Source organism: Sapajus apella, unplaced genomic scaffold (genome assembly GCF_009761245.1).
Source record: "Sapajus apella isolate SASKATOON/1434 unplaced genomic scaffold, GSC_monkey_1.0 scaffold110, whole genome shotgun sequence".
Lineage (NCBI taxonomy): Eukaryota > Metazoa > Chordata > Mammalia > Primates > Cebidae > Sapajus > Sapajus apella.
In genome coordinates, this window is record NW_022437050.1 from 1257147 (window position 1) to 1284073 (window position 26927).

At 40.9% G+C, this 26927-nt stretch overlaps 1 protein-coding gene across 8 annotated transcripts in view; it reads left to right on the forward strand.

Moving 5' to 3' along the window:
• EBF1 (EBF transcription factor 1) overlaps positions 1 to 26927 on the forward strand; it is a 406775-nt gene that overhangs the window by 245840 nt on the left and 134008 nt on the right. For all 8 annotated transcript variants that reach the window (XM_032259644.1, XM_032259648.1, XM_032259642.1 and 5 more), the window contains exon 7: positions 14453 to 14534. In XM_032259644.1, coding sequence (XP_032115535.1) covers positions 14453 to 14534 — 82 coding nt within the window. The remainder of the gene's footprint in view (positions 1 to 14452; positions 14535 to 26927) is intronic.

Sequence of the window (26927 nt, forward strand, 5' to 3'; positions counted from 1 at the left end):
TTGGCCATGCCACTTGACTTCTTGGAGCTTCAGTGGACTAATCCATCAAATGGAAGTGACTTTATCCACTCCTGTCACATACTTAGACTTTTTGTGAGGATCAATTAGTGAAAAGTTAGAAACGATTTTTTAAAATGAAGCACAGTTTAAAAGGTATAGCCTGTTTTTAAAAATCATGATTGATTTAGTGGAAAATTATTACCTATAGAAGTTAGCATAAGTTCAAATACCTGTTTTTTATACAAGGAAGTTTATCCCCACTAATGCCAGAAGCTAGCTCTTGTCACTGATTTTACTTTCAACTTGGTGCAGGGGGATATCAGTGAGTTCTGTGCTAAGATTTTGCTCTCTGTGATGAACAATGTGTCCTGGGTCCTGATCCTGGTTCTTTCATTTGTATGTGACCTTGGGCTCTGTTACCAGTTCCTCTCACCTCAGTACCTTCATCTGTAGACGGAAATCTAGACCCTAACAAAGGGGTAGTGGTAAGGATTCATTGGAATGATTGTGTAAATGCTCAGTGCCTGGCACATGCTAACCAAAATGGGCGCTCTTCATGTGAAAATGAAAGCGATTCCCATGCCAACAAGGCCTGGCCAGATTCAGGTGTCCTCCCATTAAATGTAGGAAGGGCTAAAACTTGTTTGTGTTGGGTTTGACGGCATCTTTCATACAGAGAGTTCCCAATTGCTGACTTTTGAGGCCACAGACTCTTTAGAAGCAGGGAGGAAGGCACTGAGTCAGTTGTTTTGTTTCCTGCATGGTTAATTGGTTGTAAAATGCTGCTAAAACTTACTGCTTCTGATTAAATTAAGTGCCCTGGGAAATCCAGCTGTGAACAGGTGGGTATTGGAGGTTTTCCCTGTGTCTCTATTCACTGTCTGTGGACAGCCTCATGCTGGTAAATATGCACTGCCTTCACTTTTGCTTCTGGGACCAGATGCTTTTACCACTTCTCCCTTCACCCAACCCGTCAGCTGCCAAAGGTCTGGGAGAAAATCAAGCTTGACTACATCTGAATTTCAGGTGATGGGATTCTTAATAACAAAACAAACAAAAGGAAACATGCCATTTCTTCAAAAGCAAGAGCTACGTTTGTTTTTCAGTGAGAGGAGTCCCATTTAGTGGAGCCCCAGGGATCCTTGTTTTGTTATTGTTTTTATCTTAAAATGGGCACAAAGTGGCCCTGCCCTAGTCTTGCAGACAAATGGCTTGCTGCCACTTCGGTTATTACAGTTTAGGGCAGAAGATGCAAACTGCGTTCCTCTTCCAGATTTGTTTTGTCTGGCCCTTCTGTTGTTTGGAAGATTGGCAAATTTCACACTTAACCATATGTATTTCCAGCTTCTCTTCAAATAGGCAGGTCTGACAACACTGTGCCCATATTGCCCTGTGGAGTCAGTTGGCTGGAGAAGAGTCAAGCTCTCCCTATAGATAAGACATTGATTCTTGAGTTCTGATCATTCCCAGGACAGTCTGTGCTTTCACGTGCAGCCTAATTCACTCATCGCCTCACCTTCCTGGGCTCTGTAGGGTCTGAGTTTGAGACTTCGAATTTCAAAGACCTGGAACCAACTCAAAGGCCCATCAATGATAGACTGGACAAGGAAATGTGGAACATATATACCATGGAATACTATGCAGCCATAAGAAATGATGAGTTTGTGTCCTTTGTAGGGACATGGACGAACCTGGAAACCATCATTCTCAGCAAACTGACACAAGAACAGAAAATCAAATACCGCATGTTCTCACTCATAGGCAGGTGTTGAACAATGAGAACACAGGGAGGGGAGCATCACACACTGGGGTCTGTTGGGGGGGGCCAAGGAAGGGACAACAGGTGAGTGGGGAGGTCAGAGAGGGATAACATGGGGAGAAATGCCAGATGTAGGTGATGGGGGGATGGAGGCAGCAAGCCACATTGCCATGTGTATACCTGTGCAACAATCCTGCATGATCTGCACATGTACCCCAGAACCTAAAGTACAATTAAAAAAAAAAGAAAAAAATGACACCATAATTTACATACTTTTTCATTCTCTTTTCTTCAAAGTAGTTTTGTTATAAAATATCCCTATATCAATAAACAGTTACAGCAACAAAAAAAACTTCTATCATTTTGAAAGTTAATAGCAATTCTGCATGAGAAATAAAAAAAAATATATAAATGTATCTGTATGTGAGTGTGTGTGTGGGCGTGCACACACACTTGGGAATATTGAACTTGTAGAGCCTAAAAGTCACCAGCACTCTATTGAATATTCTCTCTCTTAAGTTTTTGAGACTGTCTTGTCTCTTGCCACCCTTTCAGCATGTCTCCTCCACTACTCCTTACCTTTCTTGGAGGGCATTGTATGACGTAAGCTCTTCCTACCTTCTCTCCTCCCCACCTATGAAAGCTCACCTTTCCAGTGATCTCTATGAGGTAGAAAATGAATGGATTATATTCTGTTATAGATTCATCTCACATGCATTGAATTTTCCAGCAACCCCAGCTGCACATCTTTTCGGGTTCAACTCTAATAAATGGAAAGTTTTCTCTTTTTTTTTTTTAAGCCACCCAAACCAAAGTCCTGAGACTAGCTCAGACAGGGCCTGGTGGGCTTGACTTGGGTCACATGCCAGTCTCTGAAGCAGTTGTATAGTTGGGGGTTATGATGCTCTGACTGGCCAGGACTAGATCACAAGTGTCCCTTTGGTCCAAGTGTGGAATGAGTTTATGCTGCTGAAATGTAAAGACTCTTGAGTGAGGGTAAAGATGTTCTCTAAAAAGAGAATAGCAGACTGTTATCAAACAGAAGAAAAAGGATTCTGACAGTCTATTCAGACTCCTAAAGCCTCTGGACCCATTCCACTGGGAAGCAGGTAAACGAAACTGCATACAATGTTGGGGTGATCATGGATGCCATGTAGACCACCCCCTGACTGTAGGTTAAGAGTATCTGGATTAGATTATTTCTTATCCCATTCCAGCATTCTTTGTTTTAGTAAATGATCAATTTTCTGATAAGATGAAAACTTTTTTTTTTTTTTCTTCAGTATTATGTTTCCAGTGTTTCAGGTTTAAACTGAAGCTGTTCAAAAGTGACATGTGGGGAGGGCAAGTGAGTGACCTGTGAGCTGCAGAGCACCCTCAGAAACTCTAAATGCTGTCATTGTTCATCTCTGATACTGCTTTAGTTTCATTTTCCATCAGCATCCTTATGATACCATGAGAAATAGTGCTTAATAAGGTGTCAGACTCTATTTTGCATTATGATTTCAAAATGATAAATTTCTTCTTATATTTTTACGGACTAGAACACACAGGCTTATTGGATCGTCCATAATATAGACTGGAATAATTTGGAGTGCAGGAGATTACTGTGAGTGCTCTGGGGGATGATGCTTACTGGTCATTTGTATTTGTAGACTGGTCCTGAGCTTTAAATCCAAATTAAGGAGTCACTTGTTTTTATCTGAGCTCAGCTTGTGTGGCGTATTGGGATGCAGAGATTTTTTTTTTTCAATGAAATCCATTGCTCAAATTAAATTCATTATCCCCAATGATGTGTGAGGCCAGGGGATGACAGGCAACATATGAAGATGCTGAGATTGGGATGATAAGAGAGCGTGTGCTGGGAAAAGTGAACAAATGTGGTGAGAATATTAAAAAGGAAATGATGATGTAAAATAGTTTCAAAATACTTTACATCCTTAGCAAGATTCTGTGCTTTTTTTTTATTGGGGAACAGCTTTTTCAGCTAATCCCTTTCTTCTGTATATACTTTTTTTTTTTTTTTGGTAGAAAAGTGAGTTTTTCTAGTTATTTCTTTTCCCTGAAGCACAGTTTCCAGATATCAGCTTTTCCTGGCAAGCAGGAACCCCTTTCTTCTTCTTTTGCTCTTTCCCTTCTTCTTTCCCGTCCCTTTGCTTTCTTGACAGTCTCGCTCTGTCACCCAGTCTCGATTCACTGCAACCTCTACCTCCTGGGTTCAAGTGATTCTCCTGTATCAGCCTCCAGAGTAGCTGAGATTTTAGGTGCGTACCATCACGCTCAGCTAATTTTTGTATTTTTAGTAGAGACAGAGTTTCACCATGTTGGCCAGGCTGGTCTCAAACTCCTGGCCTCAGGTGATCCACCTGCCTCGGCCTCCCAAAGTGCTGGGATTATGGGCATGAGCCACCATGCCCGGCCAGGAACCTTTTTCTTTCCCTGCAGCTTTTGCTGGGATAAAAGAGGATGGGTGGGGGAATTTTATTTTTATTTCTACTCAGCAGTGTTTTGACTTAAGTTTTTATGCTGAATTTCAGTGATACACAATGAGTTGCCCAGGCAGTTTACTATTTCTGGTACATAGCTCCATCATTTCACTTATCACATAGTATTGGTATTATTGTTGATTTTAAGAATCAACTAGCTATCAATTCTCAAGTTTAGTATCCATCAAAATTCTTCAAATGCCCCTCTGGTCCAGGTAGACTCATCCCACAGGAAAGCCCATATATAGAAATTTGCATACCATTCCTACTTTCTCTCTGCCAGGGCAAGTTTATTAGATAATTCTGATTAAGACAGCCTGAGACCTGTACTTCAGTGAACCTTCACGGGGGAAGGGACCGGGTTGTCTGTTGCATGCCTTCTGTTTGGTCCAGAGTAGGTGCTTAGTAAATACTTATTGAATGAAGAACAGATTGAATGAATAAATGGATAGCCTAAGGAAGTATGCTGAATGAAGAAATAGTAAATCATTAAGTTTTAACTAAGAGTTTCAACAAAAATCAACAGAATGGTTGGTAGAATTTTGGAGAAAGAACTAAAACTTTAGTTACATGGCTTTTTATTCTTTGAGTTACACTTGAATGTTGGGAAAACAATGGTAGGTTTAACTTAGAGATAAAACTTTCTCAACATCAAACTTTAAAATATGAAGTAGGAATTTAAGAACAACAACGGTGTGGAGCCTTCCCAGTTGATACTTATTTATGAATTATGCAATATGAAACTAATAAATGACCTACATTTTACAGAGTATGAGATGGATAGCTCTTAACTGTTCACATTTGAGTTAAATGTAAATATTAGAGCATAGACACTTAGAGAAAGCCACTCGTAATCTTTAGTTGCTAATTCATTCCTTGTAGAATGAGGCCAACATCCCTAGGTTCTGTGCTGAATGATACTGACTTCAAGTTTTACAATGCAGTTGTTTGTTATTTCATTAAAGTAGTGCCTGTTCATAGAAAATTCAGAAGATATAGAAGAAAATAGAAGAAAGAAATCATCTTTGCACCATAATTCAAAGCTAACTGCCATTAATATTTGCAACTAGCTTTAAGTCAGCTGTGTATTCAGTGTTTTGCATGCACAACTGTGCAAGGAACTGTTGGGAATGGAAGGGCATTACCAGGAGTCCGTGGCGTCACGGAGGGGCAGACCATGACACAAGCAACTGCAGGACTTGCAGTGAAAACCAAATGTGACAAGTGCTGTAATGGAGTGTAGGCGGGAGGATTAATTCCAGCTCCGGGTATCTGGGAAGGTTTCACGGGCTCAGTACATTTATACTGCACCCAGAGGGATAAGTGGGATGATGGGATGCTGAGTTGATGTGGGAGTGAGGGAGGCATTTCAGATCCAGGGAGGTAGCCTATGGTGAAGGCAGGAAGGAAATTTCATGTTCAGGGCACAGGATGTAGCTCGGTGTGACTAAAGTGAAGAACGCTGAAAGGTGAAGAGGAGGAGAGTACATTATTGGCATTATCAGGGACTTGGATAGGTTCACTGATCCAGCCCCTGCCAGAACACCCACAACAAATTCATATTTTAAAGGTACTCAAAGTTCCTTCGCAATTACTCGAATACTCTATCATCCTAGCAGTCAAAAGTTTTTCTGGAAATTTGAATGTAAGAAGTTTCTTTCTTTTTAATTTTTCTTTTGGAGAAAAACTTGAACCAAAGTCATCATGTTCTTAGTAGAATTGGTACTCTCTGGGAAGATCTGTTGGTTGAGTAAGTGAAGGAATGTGTGACAACGAACATTTATACTTTGTGAAGTCTTGAAAAGAATCATAAGTTGAGCGTCCAGGCAGAACTATATGCCTCAGTTACTATGGACTTGAACTTCTTGATCTCTCTCTGACATCTGTCACCTCCACAGGGGAAGTTAATATCGAAACCCTCTGAGTCCTTAGAAGGGAAAAGTGAAATTCTAACATCAGATTCTAAATGAATCTGCTTTAAAATGTTAAACACATGTGTATTGAACAAGGAGATATTAAAAGCTTTTCATGTACAACCCCTGGCTTTCCGTCTGCATGAAAGACATTCAAAGGTAGTGACTGGTAAAAATCATAACTAATCCTTAAGATGATGTTCATGGACTCCTCTCAAGAGACCCAGATTACACTGGCTATGTTTTGGCCACTGTTCTGATTATTTGGGTTGGTTCTGTTACCAGAACACCCACTGGTCTTTCATTATGGTTAAAATGCATTTGAGGGATCACAAATAGGGTGAGAGTGGTCATGAGCAAAATCAAAAATATTAAAATTTATAATTAACTGAAAGCACTGCCATTTCTAGTGAAATGTTTATGCTGTCGCAGTTGTAATTTTGAATGAATTTGGTGATGATGATAAGAATATAGCCAGATATGGTCAGTGATCCCCACTCCCATGATATAATATATATAACACGTAAAGAATATAGTTTAATGGATGTGGGCTTTGGAGGCGAACTGCCTATGTTCAAATCTCGGCTCCACTAATTACTAGATGGGAAACCTTGGGCAAATTACCTTATCTCTTGGTAGCATTATCTGTAAAATGAGAAAAGAAGTAGAATCTCATAGAACTGTTGGGCAGAGAAAATAAATTAATACATACAAAGCACTCAGGACAGGACTATACACCTGGTATAGTGCTTGTGTTTGCAATAGTAACTCCTAAGTTGAGGGACTGAGGCTCCTCCTGCCTCATTTTTTATGCTTGGCTTTGTGGGGTGGGTCGCTGTTACTGAAGCAAAGTGGCCACCTGCCTGTGCATCCTTTTCAGCCTGGGGACAGATTTGCACCAGTAACCCAGAAGCCCAAGACTTGATGCCTTTACTCAAAACCTGTCTGCAGGAACTCCGTGGCCATGATTCCCAGCAGAAATTAGGTTCCTTATGATGGAAACAGTTTAAAACAAATGTGTCCTCAGTCTGTCCCCAGTTCCAAGGACGGACAGATGCTTGGTTTTGTTATTTGCTCATTCCTGCTACATATAAAATCATTAGAATGACTTCAAAGGTCCGCCCAGGGCCAAAGTTTGTACCTTAATATGTTTTGGAAAGAAACACTTGGCATTTGAGAAATCTTGTAAAAGAGCATCCCTGAGGATAAACATCTTCTCTACCACACAGGAACTTAGAATTCTTTCCCTCTTAAATTTCCAGTCAGACCTTGCTAGGGGAGTAAGTCGGGCCAGATAGGCAGAAGTCAGTGCTCAGCTAGAGCACCCGTGCTCTAACCCCCCTTTCCTGTGTCATTTCTAAGAAATTGCAGTTTTTTCTTTCCCCATTGGCCTCTGGTTAGTTGTCCTGTCCTCTACCTATTCGCTGTCTCAAGCCTTTTTCCTGCCTTTCAGGTTTGCCTTCTAATATGAGGAGTGGGTCCTTTTCCTTAAAACTATTTTAAAACTCTTTAGTTGGCTGCTGTGCTACCCCAACACCATTTTGGTTTTTTTTTTTTTTGGTTTTTAAATTCTTGATACTAAGAATGCCCTTCCCTCAAGGGCATACTCTGAGCTCTGAGGTAATGAATGTTTTTCAAGTTCATCATGCTCATCCCTTCAAGCTGAGAACACTTTCCAGAAGTACCCAAGAGCTGAAGGACCTTGGCCAGTGGAAAGGTAAACTTCTTGAAGTCAGTGGCCAAGAATAGAGGCAGCCACATGCTCTCCCCCTGGGATCCCCAAGATAGTGCCACAACTCGGTACTGCTCCACTCTTCACTGAGGGGAGGGAGGAGAGAATTTGCTTCATCTGCGCAGAATTCCCTTCAGGATCTTATTCCTCCTCTTCTGCCCACCCCACCTCTCAAACGGAACTATCGGTGCTGAAGTCAAAGAGGTTCCCTCTCAGGAATGCATGTTAATATCAGAAAAGGAGAGGAAGTCAGCCCGGCAGTGAGAGACCTTTACCCTTACATGGGTTCAGCCTCCCCAACCTGCCCTCGTGGCATTCTGGGATTTTGGCCGCCTTGTGGGTATCAGATTTTCACATGGATGAACTGTTCTCTACAACACTTCTGTGTGCTGGGAACCAAAACGTTTTCTTTGACATTGAAAATAGAGTTTGCTCTTTCTCACTGTTTTGGCCTGCCCTGTTGCAAGAGAGATCCATTTTTCATGGCTGTGAGACTTTTGCTTACCTCTTCACGGAGCTCTATGTCTTCGAAGGCTATCATGGGGTAGTGATGGCATTTCAAAGAAAGCCCCTGGCAGCTCAGGTGGGCTGGGTAGGGATAGGTGCTTTTGGTTCAATATTTTTATTTTGGGAGAGAATCCTTACACTTTTAGAAAGATTTCCTTGGTTATTTCTGGGCAGTAGGCCCGGCCGTGGAGGTAAGAGGTTGTGCATTTCTTTTTCAAAGCAAAGGTGATGGTGCAGTCTGTGGAAATGACTTTTCCAAAGAGGTCCTTTTAATCATGAGGCATTTCCCTCTTCACCCTCCACTGTGTGTGGGGTGGGAGCAGCTTGAACTTCACACAGAAGGGACCCCACCGTTGTTTCCACACAGCTGTTTCCTGCATCGGGCCAGAGCAAGTCTCCGTGTCCTGAATATCTTTGGGAAGGATCATCTGCCACATAACCATCTGCAGACATAAGTCAGAGGAACTTTCAAGGAGTCTTGAGATTGCAAATGGGGGTTTTATGTCTCGGTTTAGGTGTGCCTGGATGCTTTTCCTGTCCAGCCTGGACATTATGAGAGCAGCTGCAAAAATCCAAACGTGATTTTTCAGAATTTGGGTTGGGGGAGGTAAAAACTCAACCTGCTCAGCCCAGATTGACTGCAATGCTTCGCATGATAATTAATGATGTACAAGCTGTTGCCTGATGGGCAGTTTTACTGTGTGTGCCCTTCAGTTCTGACTAGCTGGAGTCCTCCACGATTTAAGGCACTAGGCCTTTCCTTTATGTGTCTTAGCCTTTGGGAAAGCTGCTGTAGTCATTATTATCTTTCCTTGATGGTGGTTTCGTCTTTTTTTTTTTTTCTTTTTGTAGGTCATTCAATGAAACCTATAGTTCTCATTGGGTACATAGGTCTTTGCTTCTTTTCTTGACCTTAACGTTTAAAGAGAGAAGAATACTTTTTGTATCTGAAAATCTCAGCATCTCTGAGTGCTAGGCAGTGAGCACTTGCCAGGGATAAATGATGATGAAAAGAGTTATCGCTTCCTCCATGGTACTTATTATTTCAACACTCTGCTTATGTTAACTCGTTTAATTCTCATTAAATCTTTAAAGTAGGTTCTGCTGTTTTCCCCATCTTACGGATGAGAAAATTGAGGCACAGAGAGGTTAAATAATTTGTCAAAAGTCACCCAATTAAGGAGTAAAGCTAGGATGATGATGACAGCTGCACAGTGATCCTAGGAGAGAAGTACCGTTATTCTCATGTTTTAATGAGGCCATTGAGGTTCAGGGAATTGTTGAAATTTACCCAGGCTTGTCGTAGCTCCAATGCAAGCTTTTGTCCAGTATACTCTACTGCTGTCTATTGTAAAAACACTCTCAAATTCTATCCCTTGGAGGCCCTAGACTACATTTAGTTGAGCAAGTATTTACTGAAAACCCACTGGGTTCCAGGTCTTATGCCGGGCACTATGTATGCAGAGGTGACTTTTTAAAAATTTTACATACTCATGTAGATGAGTCAGATCTTGCCGAGTAATTAAACTAATTTTCCTTTTGGGGGAGTCCAGAGTTACCTTTTGGTCTTAAGTACTGTGCTGGTCAGCTACTACCAGCACAGTACTCCTGTGGATGCTACTCAAGCCAAATACTAATATCTACTGATTTGTAAAAGGTGATACAGGTATGTTATTGAATAAGCAATTTTGTTCTACAAATGTTTTTGTTGGGTTCAGTTAGTTCCATGATGGGCTAATGTCCTACATTGGCCTGACTGATGAATTCAAATACAACTTTTATAGGATATCACTTTCCCATTGGAGGTAGTAGACTAAACAGTTCAAAAGTGCAGGTGTTCAGCTCTTATAGCACTGGCTTGAGAAGCTAATATTATGTTGGGAAAATTATATAACTAGACATCAGGACATGTGGCTTATAGTTTCAGCTCTGATATTTATTATTAACTATATGAATATTGCCATATCTTCTGATATCTCATTTTTCTCATATGCAAAATGAGGAGTTTAGACTAAGTGATGGCTAAGATCACTTATAAAATCCTAGAGTTCATGGAAAACACATACCATGACTAGTCCTTTTGGCCAGTTTAGGAGATTGGTTGTTGACTGTAGATAAATCCCTTAATTTTGTTGTCTTTGTTTTCTTGCCTTTCAAATGACTTTGATAATTCCTGGTGTGCCTAATTTATAGGAATCTCATGAGGATTCAGTGAGATATTAGGAATATAAGTGCTCTGAATAATTAGTGCATTGCATGAACACAAGATGATATTATTCCTTCTGAGAGTTAACAGAGAGATGTCGAGTTTCTCGTTACCTCCTTCCCTCCCACCTCAAAAAAAAAAAGACTTGAGTTAAAAAGGAGTTTGATCCTGGTCAGGCTGTTTCCTGGAGTTTATGGAACTCCTTGGAACTCTACCGGGTCAATAGGGGCTTTGTCCTGCTGTGGGTCAGTTTCCCACAGTTGGGGTACGGCTGCCACACTTTTTCTCCTGACAACACTTTATCAAACACACCCGCCTCACAAAATGCAGCAATTCATTAGACAAAAGTGAGGTTTTGAGTTACAATAACCTCCACTTTGTTAAAAGCCCCCTCGGAACCTGAGATCTTCTCCGTAGGCCAGCAGATGTGCACGTGTCCCCTGGTTGACAAAGGCCTTATAAACTTAGCCTGATAAGTCATCCCCCAAATTCGTGTGCCACGGCTGTCTCTCAGTGGGGATATTTTTAACTCCTCCTTCTAACTCCTCTTGGTTCCTTTAAGGAAGTGTGATCCGAAAGGGTCAGGCGCTTGGCTTTTACTTAGGGGAAAACTTAGAAAGAATTTCTGAGGCTCCCCCTGGGGTAGGGCTGGCTTTCCCCAAAAGAATTGGCTCCTCAGAGCGTCTTTGCCACATAAGGGCTTGTGTGAGGCCTCAGGCACCAGTTGACGGCCGTGTCTTCCCCACGACAGATGGTCAAGCCTTCAATTTCAGCAAGTGATCCACTGTTGAGGGGGCGGGCAGGGGACTCTGCCAGCACGTCAAGTGACAGGCCAGCTTAGGGTAACAGGGATCTGGTGTGTGCCCGGCATAGCTTTTGTGCTAACGATGGACTGCTGACAGGCGCCCTGCCCCAGCTCATCTTTGAGGCAGAAGATCCCCTGCTCCCTTGATTCTGTTTCTCCCTGGCAGAGCTGGTGTCCTGTTTGCCTGTCTTTCAAAATTCATTTTGGCACCAGATGGACCCCCTCACGGTGGCTAGCAGTTGTCTGACTTGAAGATGCCAGAGGGTGTGCTGACAGCGCCTTCTAGCACAACCTGAATCTGGCTGTCGGGTCTGGGCTCAAATGGCTTAAACACACACAGGCGGCTGATATTACCAACCCTGGGGAAGCAAGCAGGGGGGCCCACTGGAGGGAGAATGGCAATGGCGTCTACCTCCATAATGTTCATGTTGCTGTTGTGGAAATTGTGATGCTAATCATTACTCGTTTACTTGGTACCCTTATTTCCTCTTATTAGTACAATTGCTATCAATGGTATAGTTAGTATTAACATTATTGTTGTACTGCTTCTATCATTCCTAAAACTATCATAGCATGTTGGCTAAGAGAAGAGTATACAGTCTCCGGAGCTACACTGTCTGAATCTGAATTCTGGATTCACATTTCCTAGCCTTTGGGCAAGTTATTTTACTTCTCTGAATCTCAGTTTCCTTATCTGTAAAATGGGATTCATAGCAGAGGTTACTTGGGAGGATTATATGAGAAAACGGATTTGTTCTTAGTATTGCACTGAGCACAAGGTAAGCACCCAATACACAGAAGCCATTCTTATGATGACTGCCACCCTCAGGATGCCTACCATGCGTCTGTCACTAAGTCTTATCTCAATTTTCACATTTTCCCCATACAGTAAGGCCTGTTACTATACCCAGTTTGTAGATAAGGAAAGTGTGGTGCAGAGACCTTCAGCTCCTTATCCAAAGTCACACAGTTATACCTGGTAGAGTCAGGATATGAATCTCATTCTGGGTGTTTCTGATGGCTGTGGCTTTTCACCATACCACATCCACTCTCGTCAGTTTAGTGATACTCGACCCTCTCCTGGGGCTCAAAGTAGCTTTGAAATATGCTGTTCTAACTAGCTATTCTTGAAAGCACAGCCAGTTTTCCTGTCTTCAGTGTCTTTGGATATAGGATTGAACCCCAGTAAGGTAGGAGGATCACAACTATCAGCGCCACTGTATTAATTTCTGAAAGCCATGTGTGATCAGCAGGGCTACTCAGCACTTGCCTTCTGAGAGGTCAGACGAATGAGACAGTAGAAAGGCACTTAGGATTTGGGCCACTGCCTTAATCCCCTTTCTTTACCAAATCGATCATATGGAAAGTGGGCAGGAATCAGTGACTGGCAGATTTGCCTGTGCAATGGCAGCGTGAGTCTTGGTACCAGGGGAGTTTGTTTCACACAGCTGGGCTTCAGCAGTGTTCCATAAGCCATTTGTCTTGGATGAAAGGTTGATCAACTTTGGCTTCTGTGGAGAGAATCTGGAAGTAGGGGCAGATGATTATTTAGAGGCCTGCTTTCATTGATGGGCAGTCAAATACTGTGTGGCGTTAAAAAGTCATTTCAGGAAGATGTTTGCATTTTTAAATGTTACTCTTTGGGTTGAAAAAAACCATTGTTTCTCTCTAAAGAATGATTCCCACATCATACTCCCATCTTGGCAGATTCTAAGAGACCAAGGATGAAAGGGAGTCATCTGGGACTTCTCTCATTTTCATATTCAGAAATTGGCTGAACTCTGTATATTTTCGTTCAGTGCCCTTGTTATAGAGGACCCCGGTGTTACGTGATTGACAGACTTTGCAGTCAGAGCCAAATTCAGACTGAGGCATCATGGGGTGATAGCTCTTCATAATCTATCTGGGTTGAGGTGGGGATTTTACTCCAGTGTGGTCTTAAAGTGGAAGAAAGGGAAAGAAAAGAGAATTATGACAAAAATTCCATTGACCAGCATTTTAATGCATTTTGATATTTTTAGGAAATATTTGGGCCTGAAGTCCACAAACACATCACATCTAGGCCTAATAGTAAAAGCGATTGTAGAACTTAGGTATCTTTGGAAATACTTCTTTTCCCAAACCTGGGCAGGTAGACGGTTTTAATTACAGGTGGCTGACATGAATGCCAGAATATGACACTTTTAATGGCTGCTGCTTTTCCATGATGGACATTAACAACTGTGATGGTTACATAAGAAATAACTCAGAAAGTTACAGGGTGACCATATAATTTATCACCCATACCAGGACATTTTTGAGAGTTAAAGTAGTTACTATTAATGCATACTAGTACAGCTGGTATAAACTGGGATTTTTCTTGGCAAATTGGGGCCTTTGGTCACCTTAGCAAGTAAAACCCATGAATCTTACTATAGAACCAATTCAGAAACCAAGGTGGCAATGAGGCAGGAAAATCTTTATTCAGTCAACAGCTAACTCGTGTCTACAGCAGACAGTTTAAGAAAAACATTCAGGAGGCATTTGAGAAGTCAAAGGAGTTTAGTCACTTTGTGAATTCTACTTATTTCTCATAAGTACTACTAATTAAAACATTTTACTTGAGAGGCTAAGATAAAAAGTGTTTACTAAATCCTTGTATTCATCCAGCGTGTATTTGCCAGTTCATCATCTGTGAGTCTGTAGGGCTTAAATTACATGTTGTTGTTGGGGACCATGAGTAATTCTCAGACAATTATATCCAATTGGAACTTAAATTATGATGAAAGCTCTTCCTCTGTAAAAGTGAATATACTTCCTTGGGGCTTAATTCTTCTGTGAGATCTGTTGGCAGTGCCAAGAGTGTTCCTGTCATAAGGAAGGTCCAATGTGGATACAAAATAAAGGCTAAGGCCACAGATGAAATACTGGCTCTAACACCATGCTGAATAGTTCGGCAAACGTGTAAAGAGAATCGAATGCACAACCCAGGGGTGAATTACCTCTTTTTTTCCCTCCCATGTCAGAAAGTGAAATGTTAACCGTGATGATTTGTTTCTTCACAGGTTCTTCTTGAAATTTTTCCTCAAATGTAACCAAAATTGCCTAAAGAATGCGGGAAACCCACGTGACATGCGGAGATTCCAGGTGGGTCTGTCTTGTCTTTCTTGAATCTCAATAATGACATGAATATGAGGAGAGAATTAAAAAAATCTTAGGTAGAAGATATGTAGTTGTTTCTCCACAGGTGAGGAGCAGCTGAGGCCCTTGGTTCCCCAGGTATCTGCAATCTAGGAGTTGCTTAGATTAAGCAAGAGTGGGAACTGTACCACCTGTGCTCACTGGTTGAGACAATGGTGTTCTTCGAGTCCAGTTTTGGCTTCCTGAATGGACTCACATGCCTAAGCCTCCACAGATTAAGTAAAGTACATAGAAATGATGACTTCTGGCTGGGTGTGGTGGCTCACACCTATAATCCAGCACTTTGGGAGGCCGAGGCAGATGGATCACCTGAGGTCAGGAGTTCGAGACCAGCCTGGCGAACATGGTGAAACCTCATCTTTACTAAAAATACAAAAATTAGCTGGATGTGGTGGTGGGCACATGTAGTCCCAGCTACTTGAGAGGCTGAGGCAGGGGAATCACTTGAACCTGGGAAGTGGAGGTTGCGGTGAGCTATTGCACCGCTACACTCCAGCTTGGGTGAGAGAGTGAGACTCTGTCTCAAAATAAATAAATAAATAAATAAATAAATAAACTAAATAAAATAAAAAAATAAAAAGGAAGAAAGAAAGAAATGAATTATTTGCCTAAAATTTTACATGTAGAAAAGAGCGAGAGCGTGGTAGCTCATACCTGTAATCCCAGCAGTTTGAGAGGCCAAGGCGGGCAGATCATTTGAGGTTAAGACTTGGAGATCAGCCTGGCCAATATGGTGAAATTCCAACCCTACAGAAAAATACAAAAATTAGCTCAGTGTGTTGAATGAGTTTGTTGTCCCAGCTACTCAGGAGGCTGTGGTGGGAGGATCACTTGAACCCTGGAGGTGGAGGTTGCAGCTGAGATCATGCCACTGCACTCCAGCCTGGGTGACAGAGTAAGACCCTATCCACCCCCACCAAAAATAAATAAATAAATAGAGAGAGAGAAAGTAAAGAGTACAACTGGACTAGTATAATTGCTCTGCTTTACAATGATGTTTTTTTCTTCCTTCCTTTCTCTCTGCTCACCTCTTCCGATCTTGGAAATTGCTAGTGGTACCTGCCTATTATAATGGGCCTGTTAAGAAGCATAACATCTCTAAAATGAGATGGATAACAGTTCTGTTTCAGAAATGTCCTTAATTATACATTTACTAAAGGAAGAGGATTCACAAAAAAACGCATTTACTTCTAAGACACAAAATGATACTTGGATTTTAGGAAAGGTTGTTGAGTCTAGACACGGTGCTTCTCTAACTTAAAAGTGCTGCAGATCCCCTGAGGATCTTATTAAAATGCTAATAGAGGTCTGGGGTGGGAATAGAATTCTGCATTCTTAACAAGCTGCAGTATGATTCCACAGCCATGGCCCGCACTTTGAGTCGCAAAGCTTTAGACCCTTGTGCTGCTCTCCACCTAATGGCATGGCTAAGTTATTCGCGCGGTCAATGTAAGTTTCCCTGTCAGAGTAATGATCCATTTATGTATGCTCTTGTGGTCCATCAGGAGAACAGAATGGTGTTTAAAGTAGGCACTTAAGTATATTTAGTCAGCTTTAAATGTAGATTGAAATGTATGATCTCTGAGAGGATCCTGAAAAATTTTAGCTGCACCTTCATTCTCTGATGGGAAAAGGGAAAGAGATGATCTTGAGCATTGATTGGGGATATCAATATTTCTTAGTCTCCAAGATGATTTCTTTTAAGGAGGTGAGACTTATTAGTCTCATTAAAGAACAAATGCAATAGGAAAAAAGACATCTCTCCTGAGATTCTGAGGCATTTCTCCAAAATCATCTTGGCCTCACCACCTTTTGTCTTGACGCACAGTAATGGGGAGGTGTGTCGTTTCTTAGAAAATGTTTCCTCTGGTCATCTTCTGATTCCAGACTGGTAAACTTGGTGTTCTCATCCCCACGGAGGATTTTTTTGTGTTATGTTTGAGTCAGCTTTGCAATTAAGCTGGCAGAAGCACACATTGGTGCTACTAAGTGTGTGTTGCTTACGGTCTTGCAACATGAGGCTGGATTTTGGAATAAACTGTTTTGTAGCTTGCTTTGGTCTTGGCATGAGCCTTATATTTAATTTGACCAAAGCTTGGGTTAGGAACAAAGCATAGCCAGGTGTGAAACAATGTATGCCTAATAAACATGCCTAAGGCCTTATGTATACCAGAATTATCTCTGCCATACTCCTTAGGGCAGCAGAGTTTGGGATGGACTTTGATGGTATTGGGAACCTAAAAGAGCATTCATATAGAACTTCCAGGGGCTTTCTTTTCTTTGTGGAACCTACTAGTGACTCATCTGAAAAGCTTGAATTATAGGAATATAGCTCTCATACAAGATGAGAAACCAATTTAGTCTCTTATTTTGGGAGTATCTACAAAGCTTCTATTTGCAAACAAAATAGTTATTCTTTGTTTAGTAGAAGGGGTACTGAGATAAATAGGCACAACATAGATATCTGCGAAGTCTTATAATCCTTTGGAGCTTCAGTATCCTCAACTGTAAAATGGAGTAAAAATGATGATTCTGCTTATTTCACTACATATAAAAGACAACAATATTTTACATGCGTAGTTAATTTGTAAGTGATAAAATACAAATGCAAGCCTTTGGAGAAAATCCATGTGGTAAACTGAAGATGGATCATTAGTTCCGTCTAGAGTTTCTCAGCCTGGGTACAGTTAACATTTTAGACTGGATAATTCTCTTTTGGGGAAATCATGGGGGCTGTTCCCATGCATTGTAGGATGTTTAGCAGTGCCACTGGCCTCTACCCTCTCGACGCTAGTAGAGAACATCTACCTCCCAATGATGGCAACCCAAAATGTCTGCAGATATTGTCAAATGTCTTCTGGTAGAGGGGGGGAGAGGCAAAATGGCCCCTGACTGAGAACCACTGATTTAATCCTACATCTGATAACCTCTGACATACTCTTACTGGTGACAGTGCCACTGTCCCAAAAAGTGCACACTTTGATTAAGCATGAGAGCTGCCCAGCACAAAGTCCATACCGTCTTTCAAATAAATATGATTTATCTGCACCCTGGCAATGCTCTTGCCTGTGATTCTCAAATGGGTCCTAAAATAGATCAATAGGGGCAGCTACCTTGGCCACCAAAGAGTCAGTTTTTAAGTTAAAGATGAGCCATGTCTCTCTTTATTAACAATGACAAATTCTTATCGGATCTCAAGTTTAACCTGCTTTGTTCGCATCACCCACTCTTTGCTGCCTAGAAGAGGATGGAGGAACCCATGGCAGAAGGAACACTGACACATTTTATTTTGTATCCCTGTACATTAATACATTTCTTTATTATTTTTACACAATCAACATTGGGTTTCATGCAGGCAAGCACATGGATATTTGTGTAATTAGAGGATGGATGAATTGCCTCGAGAGTTAAAGCAAAACCTCAGATCTCTCTTACCCAACCTTTGATTTTTTCTTCTACAGTCTTTTCTCTTCCATGACTATTTACTCCCACCTCCCTCTGTATTATTTCATGCCGGCAGCCATTACGCCCTTTTTGAATCCATGTTTCATTTTTTTTTCTTGAATTATGTGACGGTAGTCACTCATTCTGAACTCCCTACAAGGGATGCTGTTTGTCTGCCTTTCTATAAATGTTAGTGTTCTCCAAGTCTCCTTCTGAGGCCCAGATCTTTTCCCATTTTATAGGCTGTCTTTAGTATCTTCTCCACCCACAGCATCTTAACCAGTCTTTATGCATTGAGGACTCTGGTGTCAGAATCCCTGAGACCTGACATCCATGTTTAGATCTAACTGTCCAGATGTCTGCTGGATATTTTTAGGAACTTCAACTCAATCAGCTTCAAACTGAGCTGGCATCCTTAGCTGTTTTGTTTGTTTGTTTGTTTGTTTGTTTGTTTTGCCTCCAGCCCAAGCTTCTTAAGTTCCCCGTCTTGGTTCATTCCTAACTGCAAGTGCTGGGAAAATAACTGTGTCTATGTTCAGCACGTTCCATGTTCATGTGCTTAAATGCATGTGTCCATGTGTTTACCTTTATGTACTTCTATGGATATTGGTAGCAATTATGATGATAAAGCTAACATTTATTTGGTATTTCTTTAGTGAGATGCTTTGTGCAAAGTATTTGACATGAGTTAACGTGTTTATCTCCATAATACCCTTGTTAAGAATATGGCAATATGGATTATTCCCATTTTTAAAATGAGGAAACAGATTTAGAACAGTTAAGCAATCTACCCAAAGTCACACATCTGCTAAATGGCAAGGCAGTGGTATAACCCAAGCAGTCGGACTCAGATATTCTGATGTTTTGAAGCAACAAAGAAATTGTCCATAGTCTGTCAGCAGATATTTAGTGAGGCCATAAGGAGATCTCGTAATATCTGAGAGCCCTAATGACTCCCCACAAATAGGTACTGGAATCCCAGGAAAGCCTGAGAGGGGTTTTCAAAAGAGATGTTTGCCCTAATAGAGTCTAAAGGTGCCATCTGCACGAACAGCACTGACACATAAGCAAAGTTCATCATGCAGAGGTTAGAGCTGTGTGGAAGTGGGGGAACATGAACATTTTTCTAGTGTACAACTACAGTGTTGATCAATTTTTACTTGCAGGGACTTTAGGAAAACAAGCTATTATTTAGCAGTCAACCTGAGCTTCACTTAACCTGTAAAGGATTTGGTCAGTTCTCTAAAGGGAGGAGAGACCCTCATTTAGATGGGGTATGAATAAAGCGGCCCCCAGACATCTCAGAGTGGTCTGCTAAGAAATCATACTAAATTTCCCAAGTCTTACGACTGAACCAAGACGAGAGATTAATCTTTGCTGTAGCTGTCCTGGCTACAGAGGTGTGTGTCACAATGATATTGACTGAAGATTGCTTATGAACAAGACATATACTTTTCAGCATTTTTCTCATAGCACACTAATTGGAAGGCTGGTTTCAAATATTTTTATGTTTCTGTTGCTTCTGAGGGAGAGTGAAAGAATGTCTTTCTGGCACCAAAAAACTCTGGTCTCTTCCTTACATGTCAATATGGCTTTTCCCAGTTATATTGAAAACCTGAGTCCCGGCACATCTGCCTGAAGACACACTCTCTTGCCTACCAAGCAGGGTCTGTCCAGTCGTCACTGCCGCTGCTTTCTTCTGTCTCACTTTGTATGCTTGCCGGCCAGCCTGATCTTCATGTAGCAACGCCGGAGCGTGTCTCCTCTGAACAGCAATCAGGGGCCTGTGTAGGTGACTGAGGAGGACATAAGAAAGGTTGTTGATCTCTTGACATGGAAAGACATTCTGTCAAGCAAACTCAGCTTCACAGCGGCTGGGCTTCTGCTGTGTAAACAGAGATTGCTTAATTACACAGGTCATGTCAATTAGTGTGACCTTAGTGTTTTCAAGAAATTAATCACTTTCTGCAGAGCTGGGCTGTGTTCATACTTTAAGGCAGTATGGAATAAACCTTGTAGAAAATCTGGCACAATCTTTTTTTTTTTTTTTTTAATAATGGTTGTTTTCTTTTGAAATCCCTAGGCTATGGTTAGGATAAGAAACTTGCTTAAATACAACAGTGGATACAGGCTTTGTTCAGGACTGGTGGCCATGGGGAAGGCTGGGGGAAAAAAGAGAGCAAGTTGGGGATGGAAAGAGCTCATGACACGGAGAAATTCACTTAGGACTAAACAAGCCTCTTTCTTCATCTTGACACTAAAAAGATGCCAATGTCAAAGGACTATGTTAAAACGATGCCACGGTCTTGTTTTTAACTGACAGGAGCCAGACAATTCAACGTTAAGATTTAAATCTTTATCAGTAGCTTTCCTTTTGGGGACTGGCAGAATGAGGGTGCTAAGGGAAGAACAAGAATCGTGTTCAAGCTGTCATCGCAATAGAAACCATAATACTTAGAGACTGAAGTAAAGTATAAATTTCCAAATTCATCTTATCTCTTTAATAAAGTGTTTCCATTGGCTATAAATCTATATTCATATATGAATGTTAGATCCATAACTATATATGAATATAAATGGAAGACATATTTATGCACACATGCATGCATGTATTCAGTAATATTTACTGAAGTGCTAAGTGGTGAGTCTATCATGATGAACAAGAAAGATAAGGTCTTTGCCCAGTGAAACTTACATTCTTCTTGGGATGGTACTAGCTGCTGTGACAAATAGACCGTATAATATTGAATGGCTCACCTGCAGCAGAAGATTATTTCTTGCTCACATAATGGTACAAGGCAAGTGTTCCTGGTTGATGAGCAGGTATTGCCCTTGAGGTTTTTTGGGGACCTGGGCGCTTGTTGTTTTATACCTCCCCTATTCTATAGAACCTTTTTGTCTTTATCCAGTTTCTGATGGGTGAAGGGCACATGAAGGGTACCATGTGCTTTTTAAAACCCTTAGCTTACAAATTTGCTCACTTCCATTGGCTAGAAGTCAGTCACATGGTCATATACAACCACAGGGAGGCTTGCATGCTCTAGCTGTGCAGCCATAAAGATAAAAAAAATGGATGTATGTAGAACAATTGCCATCAGCTGCCACAATGAAGATGTGTACACGTTAACAAGGATAAATATTAGAAATTGTAACTGCTGCTATAAAGAAAATTAAACAGGATATTATGAGAGAGAAAAACAGTGTGGGGTGAAAGATGGAAACCTCTCTTAAAGTAGGTGACCAGGAAAGCGTTCTGAGGTAAGGACATTCAAGTTTAGAGATCAAGAATAAGGATAAAGCATCTTAGGAAGAGCCAGAGAATGTTCTGAGCAGATGAAGTAGCAAGCACCAAACTCCTGTGTACCTCATGTTTATCTAAGGAGGCAAACAATCTTCCTTTACATCTTAGTCATTTGGATAGGAAGGAAGAGGAGAAACCGCCAGGTTATTCATCCCAAATTCCCACCAAAATTGTGTTTTGCTTTTAAAAATGATGATGTAAGTTATGATATTAAAAGACTACACCCTGCCTTTTCTAGTAAATTCTAGACATTTTGGAGAATCTTTGCTGTTTGTTTAAGAAGCCATGGTATCTCTGAATCCATATGTTATAGGGAATAAGTAGAGGATTCTTAAAATACATGCCCAACTTCTGCAGTTTCTGTCTGTTTTAAATACACTTACATAAAAGGGATAAGAATATGTCCCTCTTTATTTCTCCTCCACTGACTCCCACCCCCTGTCTTGGATGTACTTATATTGTTATATTGTTTTGACAAACAGCACATCTTGCAATTAAATTCTCTACCAACAGAATGCTAGGGGCTTGAGCTGCGATCACTCTCTTCATAGAGAATAATTTCAAGAGGCTCCATGCTGATTAATTATACTGAAAGCAGCTCTAATGATAGTTTCCGAATACAGGATTAATTCACATAACATGGTAAATACAAATGGTGGATTTTCACCCTGATATATTAAACCATTATGGCTTACTGGGCAAATATGTATCTTGGCATGAGCCTTATGCTGAGCCTTGGCAGAAAGTGTGCATCACTGAGAAGGAATCTTTATGAACAGCATTTGATGAGTGGTCGCTCTGCACTTTAGAGAACATGTATTTCTACATTAAGCACAGCTGCCTTGAAGGAAATGTACAATACATTAATGAATGTAAAAGGGTTTGCTTTGAGCTGTGATTGCCGATGGATACTGGCTCTGAAGATGCCTATAGTTACTGGGATTTACCAGCCAAAGGTATCCTTGTATTCTTCTACTTTTTAAGTTGTAACTTACAGAGCTCTAGTTATATGTCAGACACTGTAGTAAGCATTATACAGGTATAATCTTATTTTTCTTCCACTTTTTCTCTTGTTTCCTTTGCTCCTGTCAACCACATTGGCTTTCCTTCATTTTTCTTCCCCACTTATACCAAATTCATTCTTCTCTCAGGATCTTTGCACTTTCTATTCTCTCTCTCTGGAAAACTCTTCTGACACATTGAATAGCCAGACATTTTTTATGCAGATTTCAGGCTGGGCATGATGGCTCATACCTGTAAGTCCAACACTTTGGGAGTATGAGGCAGGTGGATCACTTGAGGGAGGGAGTCTGAGACCAGCCTGGCCAACATGGCAAAACCTCATTTATTCTAAAAATAAAACTATAAATAATCCATTTATTGGTCACTTCCTTACAGATGCCTTTCCTAATCACCCAATTAAAAATATCTTCCACCTAGGCACCACCTAGGTAAAAGATATTGTATTTTTCTTGGAACTTACCACAATCTGAAATTTTGCTTTTAATGGTTAGTTATTGTCTGACTCCCTCTCTATCCCCAATAAGAACTAAACTCCTGCTTAGTGAATGCTCTATCAGTTTTGTTCATTGCTGCTTCTTCAGTGCATAGAATAATGCTGGGCACATGATAGGCACATAGTAGGCTCACCACTTATTCCTATCACCAAGTGACTAATCTAAGATTACAAGCAAGTAAGGGATGGGACCGGAGATCAAACTCAGGATCATCTGACTCTGGAATCTGAGCCATTGATCAATATGCCATTTTCTTGGTCCTGATTTCCACATCCCTGTGCCAGAGTCCCATCATTACAGAGCATGCCTGACAATCCTGTTTGTCTCATTCCTACCTAAAATGGCCAATGAGGACACACAGCACTAAACACCGATGACACCCTCAAGCGTCATCAAAAGTATCCTGATCCACTGAGGGAGGACTGAGGTTCAGATCACTTATGAGCTTTTCATGTTTATTCTGTGTCACCGTTCAGGAGTCTGAAGCTAAATCTACTTTCTAAAGGTCTAAATTAGTTTAGCACATGTATCTGAGGATTTAGAAGTGTCTGTTCTTGTCTTCCTGTTAAGAGCTAGTTTTGCCTCAAGCCTTAAAGTGTGAATTTAATTCCATTAACCACTCCTTCACTCCAGCAGTTCCACTCTGTTACATCCTGTAGGTTCATGCGTCCTCCATAATTTTTAATGAGTTATTTGGAATCTTTCAACCAGATAGAACCTAGCAATCAGGCACATTTCTGAGAATATCGCATTCCATATCAATCAAGGATATTTTGAAGGACAAAGTTAATGAAGACCTAACTGCTGCAGACCATTTTTATGTAAATAATACTTAAACTGCAGTCAGTCACACAGGCACCATAGATTTGTACTGGAAGACATGAGGAGAGTCCAGAGAGAACATGTAAGCCAGGGCTTGAAATTATCGCAAGGCCGGAGCTGGGCGTGGGTGAGAACTGCACTGTGAGTCTACAGGTTTCTCTTCAGGCTTGCCTCTGCTCTTAATTTGTCCTATGACCTTGAAGGTTTTCTTTTTGAGCCAGAGTCTTGCTCTATCGCCCAGGCTGGAGTGCAGTGGCATGATCTCAGCTCACTGCATCCTCTGCCTCCCGGGTTCAAGCAATTCTCCTGCCTCAGCCTCTCAAGTAGCTGGGATTATAGGCATGCACCACCACATCCAGCTAATTTTTATCTTTTTAGTAGAGACAGAGTTTCACCCTATTGGCCAGTCTGGTCTCGAACTCCTGACCTCGTGATCTGCCTGCCTCGGCCTCCCAAAGTGCTGGGATTATAGGCGTGAGCCACTGCGCCCAGTTGAAGTCTTTTTTTTTTTTTTTTTTTTAACTCCTGACTTTCGTTTGCCAAGCTGCAAAAAGAGGTGTTGGACAAATTGGACTGTCATAACTTATATTGAGGACTCCTTTTATCATTTTATCTTATGAACCTCATATGATGACATATTTTTTCAATCAAATTGCATTTATTGAGTAAAAATCACATTCTCTTTAGAGTTCTTTAAAACCATGAAAAATTGCTAGTTGAGAGCTTCTCACATAGATGTGATAACCAGAGTTTCCATATCGAGTTAGTTGATAGGGTCCCAGGCAAGGGAAAATTAACTGAATAGGTGCTTTTATGATTCCCACTCTGCAATATTGTCACCCGTTATTACCGTCAAAAACATTTAGTTGGAAGCCACTAGATTAGCTGATCTCTAGGGTCACTTGTGACTCTAACATTTGACGAGTCTGCAAAGTAGTTAAGCAGACACGTGGAGTGTAGACTGTATGGGGTTGAGGATAGAAGTGTCATCAATGCTTTTTTTTATTTCATTTTAGGTTTTGGGGTACATGTGAAGAACATGAAAGATTGTTGCATAGGTACACACATGGCAGTGCGATTTGCTGCCTTCCTCCCCATCACCTATATCTGGCATTTCTCCCCATGCTCTCTCTCCCCAACTCCCCACCCCCCCACTGTCAATGCTTTTTAAAAAATATCTAGACTTTATTTTGTAGAGCAGTCTTAGATTTATTTACAGAAAGGTAAGTACAGAGTTCTCGTATACCCTCTCAACCCCATCCCCATTCCCTAACCCTCATTTTCCCCTATTATTAATATCTTGGATTAGTGTGATACATTTGTTACAATTGATGTGCCAATATTAATATATTATTAAAGTCCATAGTTTTGTGGGCCAGGTGTGGTGGCTCATGCCTGTAATCCTAGCACTTGGGAGGCCAAGGGGCATAGACTGCATGAGCCCAGGAGTTCAAGACCAGTCTGGGCAACATGGTGAAACCCCGTCTTCACCAAAAAAAAAAAAAAAAAAAAAAAAGAAAAGAAAAAAAGAAAAAGCTGAATGTGGTGGTGCATGCTTCTTGTTCCAGCTACTCAGGAACTAAGGTTGGAGGACCACTTTAGCCTAGGAGGGAGAGGTTGCGGTAGCTGAGATCGCACACCACTGCACTCCAGGTTGGGTGACAGAATAGGAGTTTGTCTCAAAAATCAATCAATCAATTTATAGTTTACACTAGGTTTCACTGTTTGTGTGTACATTCTATAGGTTTGGACAAGGGCATGGACGTATTCATCATTGCAGTGTTATACAGAATGGTTTTTTCACTGCCCTAAAACTCTTCTGTCCTTAGTCCATTCATCCCTGTCTTTTCCCAGACTCCTGGCAACCACTGGTCTTTTCACTGTCTTCATAGTTTTGCCTTTTCCAGAATGTCATACAGTGGGACTCATATAGTAGTCACTTGAGATTTACTTTTTCTTATTTAGTAATATGCATATAAGACCCCTCTATGACTGACTGTGGCTTGATAGCTCATTTTCTTAATTGCAAAATGACATTCTATTATATGGATCACCAGCTTGTTTATCCATTCACCCAGTGAAGGACATCTTGGTTGCCGATGCCTTTTATTTACTTGAGTTTTTTTATTCACATAATTTTAGATTTACGTGCAGTTATGAGAGAGGTAATACAGAAAGATCCCATGTACCGGTTACCCAGTCTTCCTCAGTAACATTCTGCAAAGTTATTTTACAATATGACAATCAGTATATGGACATTCATGGAATCCATCCATCTTATTCAGGTTTCCCTTGTTTTACTGGTACTTGTTTATGTGGGTATCTTTTTAGTTCTATAAAATTGCATCGTGTCTAGCTTTGTGTGTCTAACACCACAGTCCATCTATAGGGAATTTTCATCACCACGAGGATGCCTTGTCTTGTCCTGTTTTAGTAACTGTGCTCACCTTCTCTGTGTTTCCAAATTTCCTCCTGTAAGGATTGAATTAGGGACCTCTTTAATGGCCTCGTTTTAAAATAATCAAAGCCCTATCTGAAAATATAGTCACATTCTGAGGCACTGGGGATCAGGCCTTCAACATGAATTTCTGGGGAGGAATAATTCAGCCCTTAACATGCAGTTGGTACCCCCTGGTTACTGGCTTTTACCCTCAACATAATTCCCTGGGATATCAATTGTTTGTTCCTTCTTATTGCTGAGTATTATTCCATGAAATGCTGCCCAATGCTTTTTATTTCATGTAGTTCAAGTGAGTATTTTTAAAGCCTTATAATTTAAAGCCCTAAATGAATGCAAAAGTACAAGCTAAAGCCAGAGGTTAGGAAGCATGGAACAGACTAACTTCAACACTGATATTTCCTTTTACTGAGTTACCGTGCATCAGCATTGAAAACCAAGATTTGGAATTTTTAAATAGTCATTGAAAATTAACATGAGGAAGTGGCTATTTTTTTGGAAGGAAGTCCTTAACTGTCACAATATTTGAAATTTATTATGACCTAATCTTTGCTCCGATTCTGTGTTTGTTGAAGAAATGCTTAAAGATGCAGACTTCAACGTTTGGGGTTGCTTTTGTCGTAACCCCTTCTTCCACGCAAACTGCTGCATTCGTTAATGCGATCTTCCACTCGTGATTGAATTTAGCTGCTTATATCTGTTTGAAAATCTGCTCATGAGACAGAGGTTAAGCTTCACGAATCTTAGATAATAGAGTGAGGACATACAAGGTCTCCTGCCCAACATGAAGGGAAGAG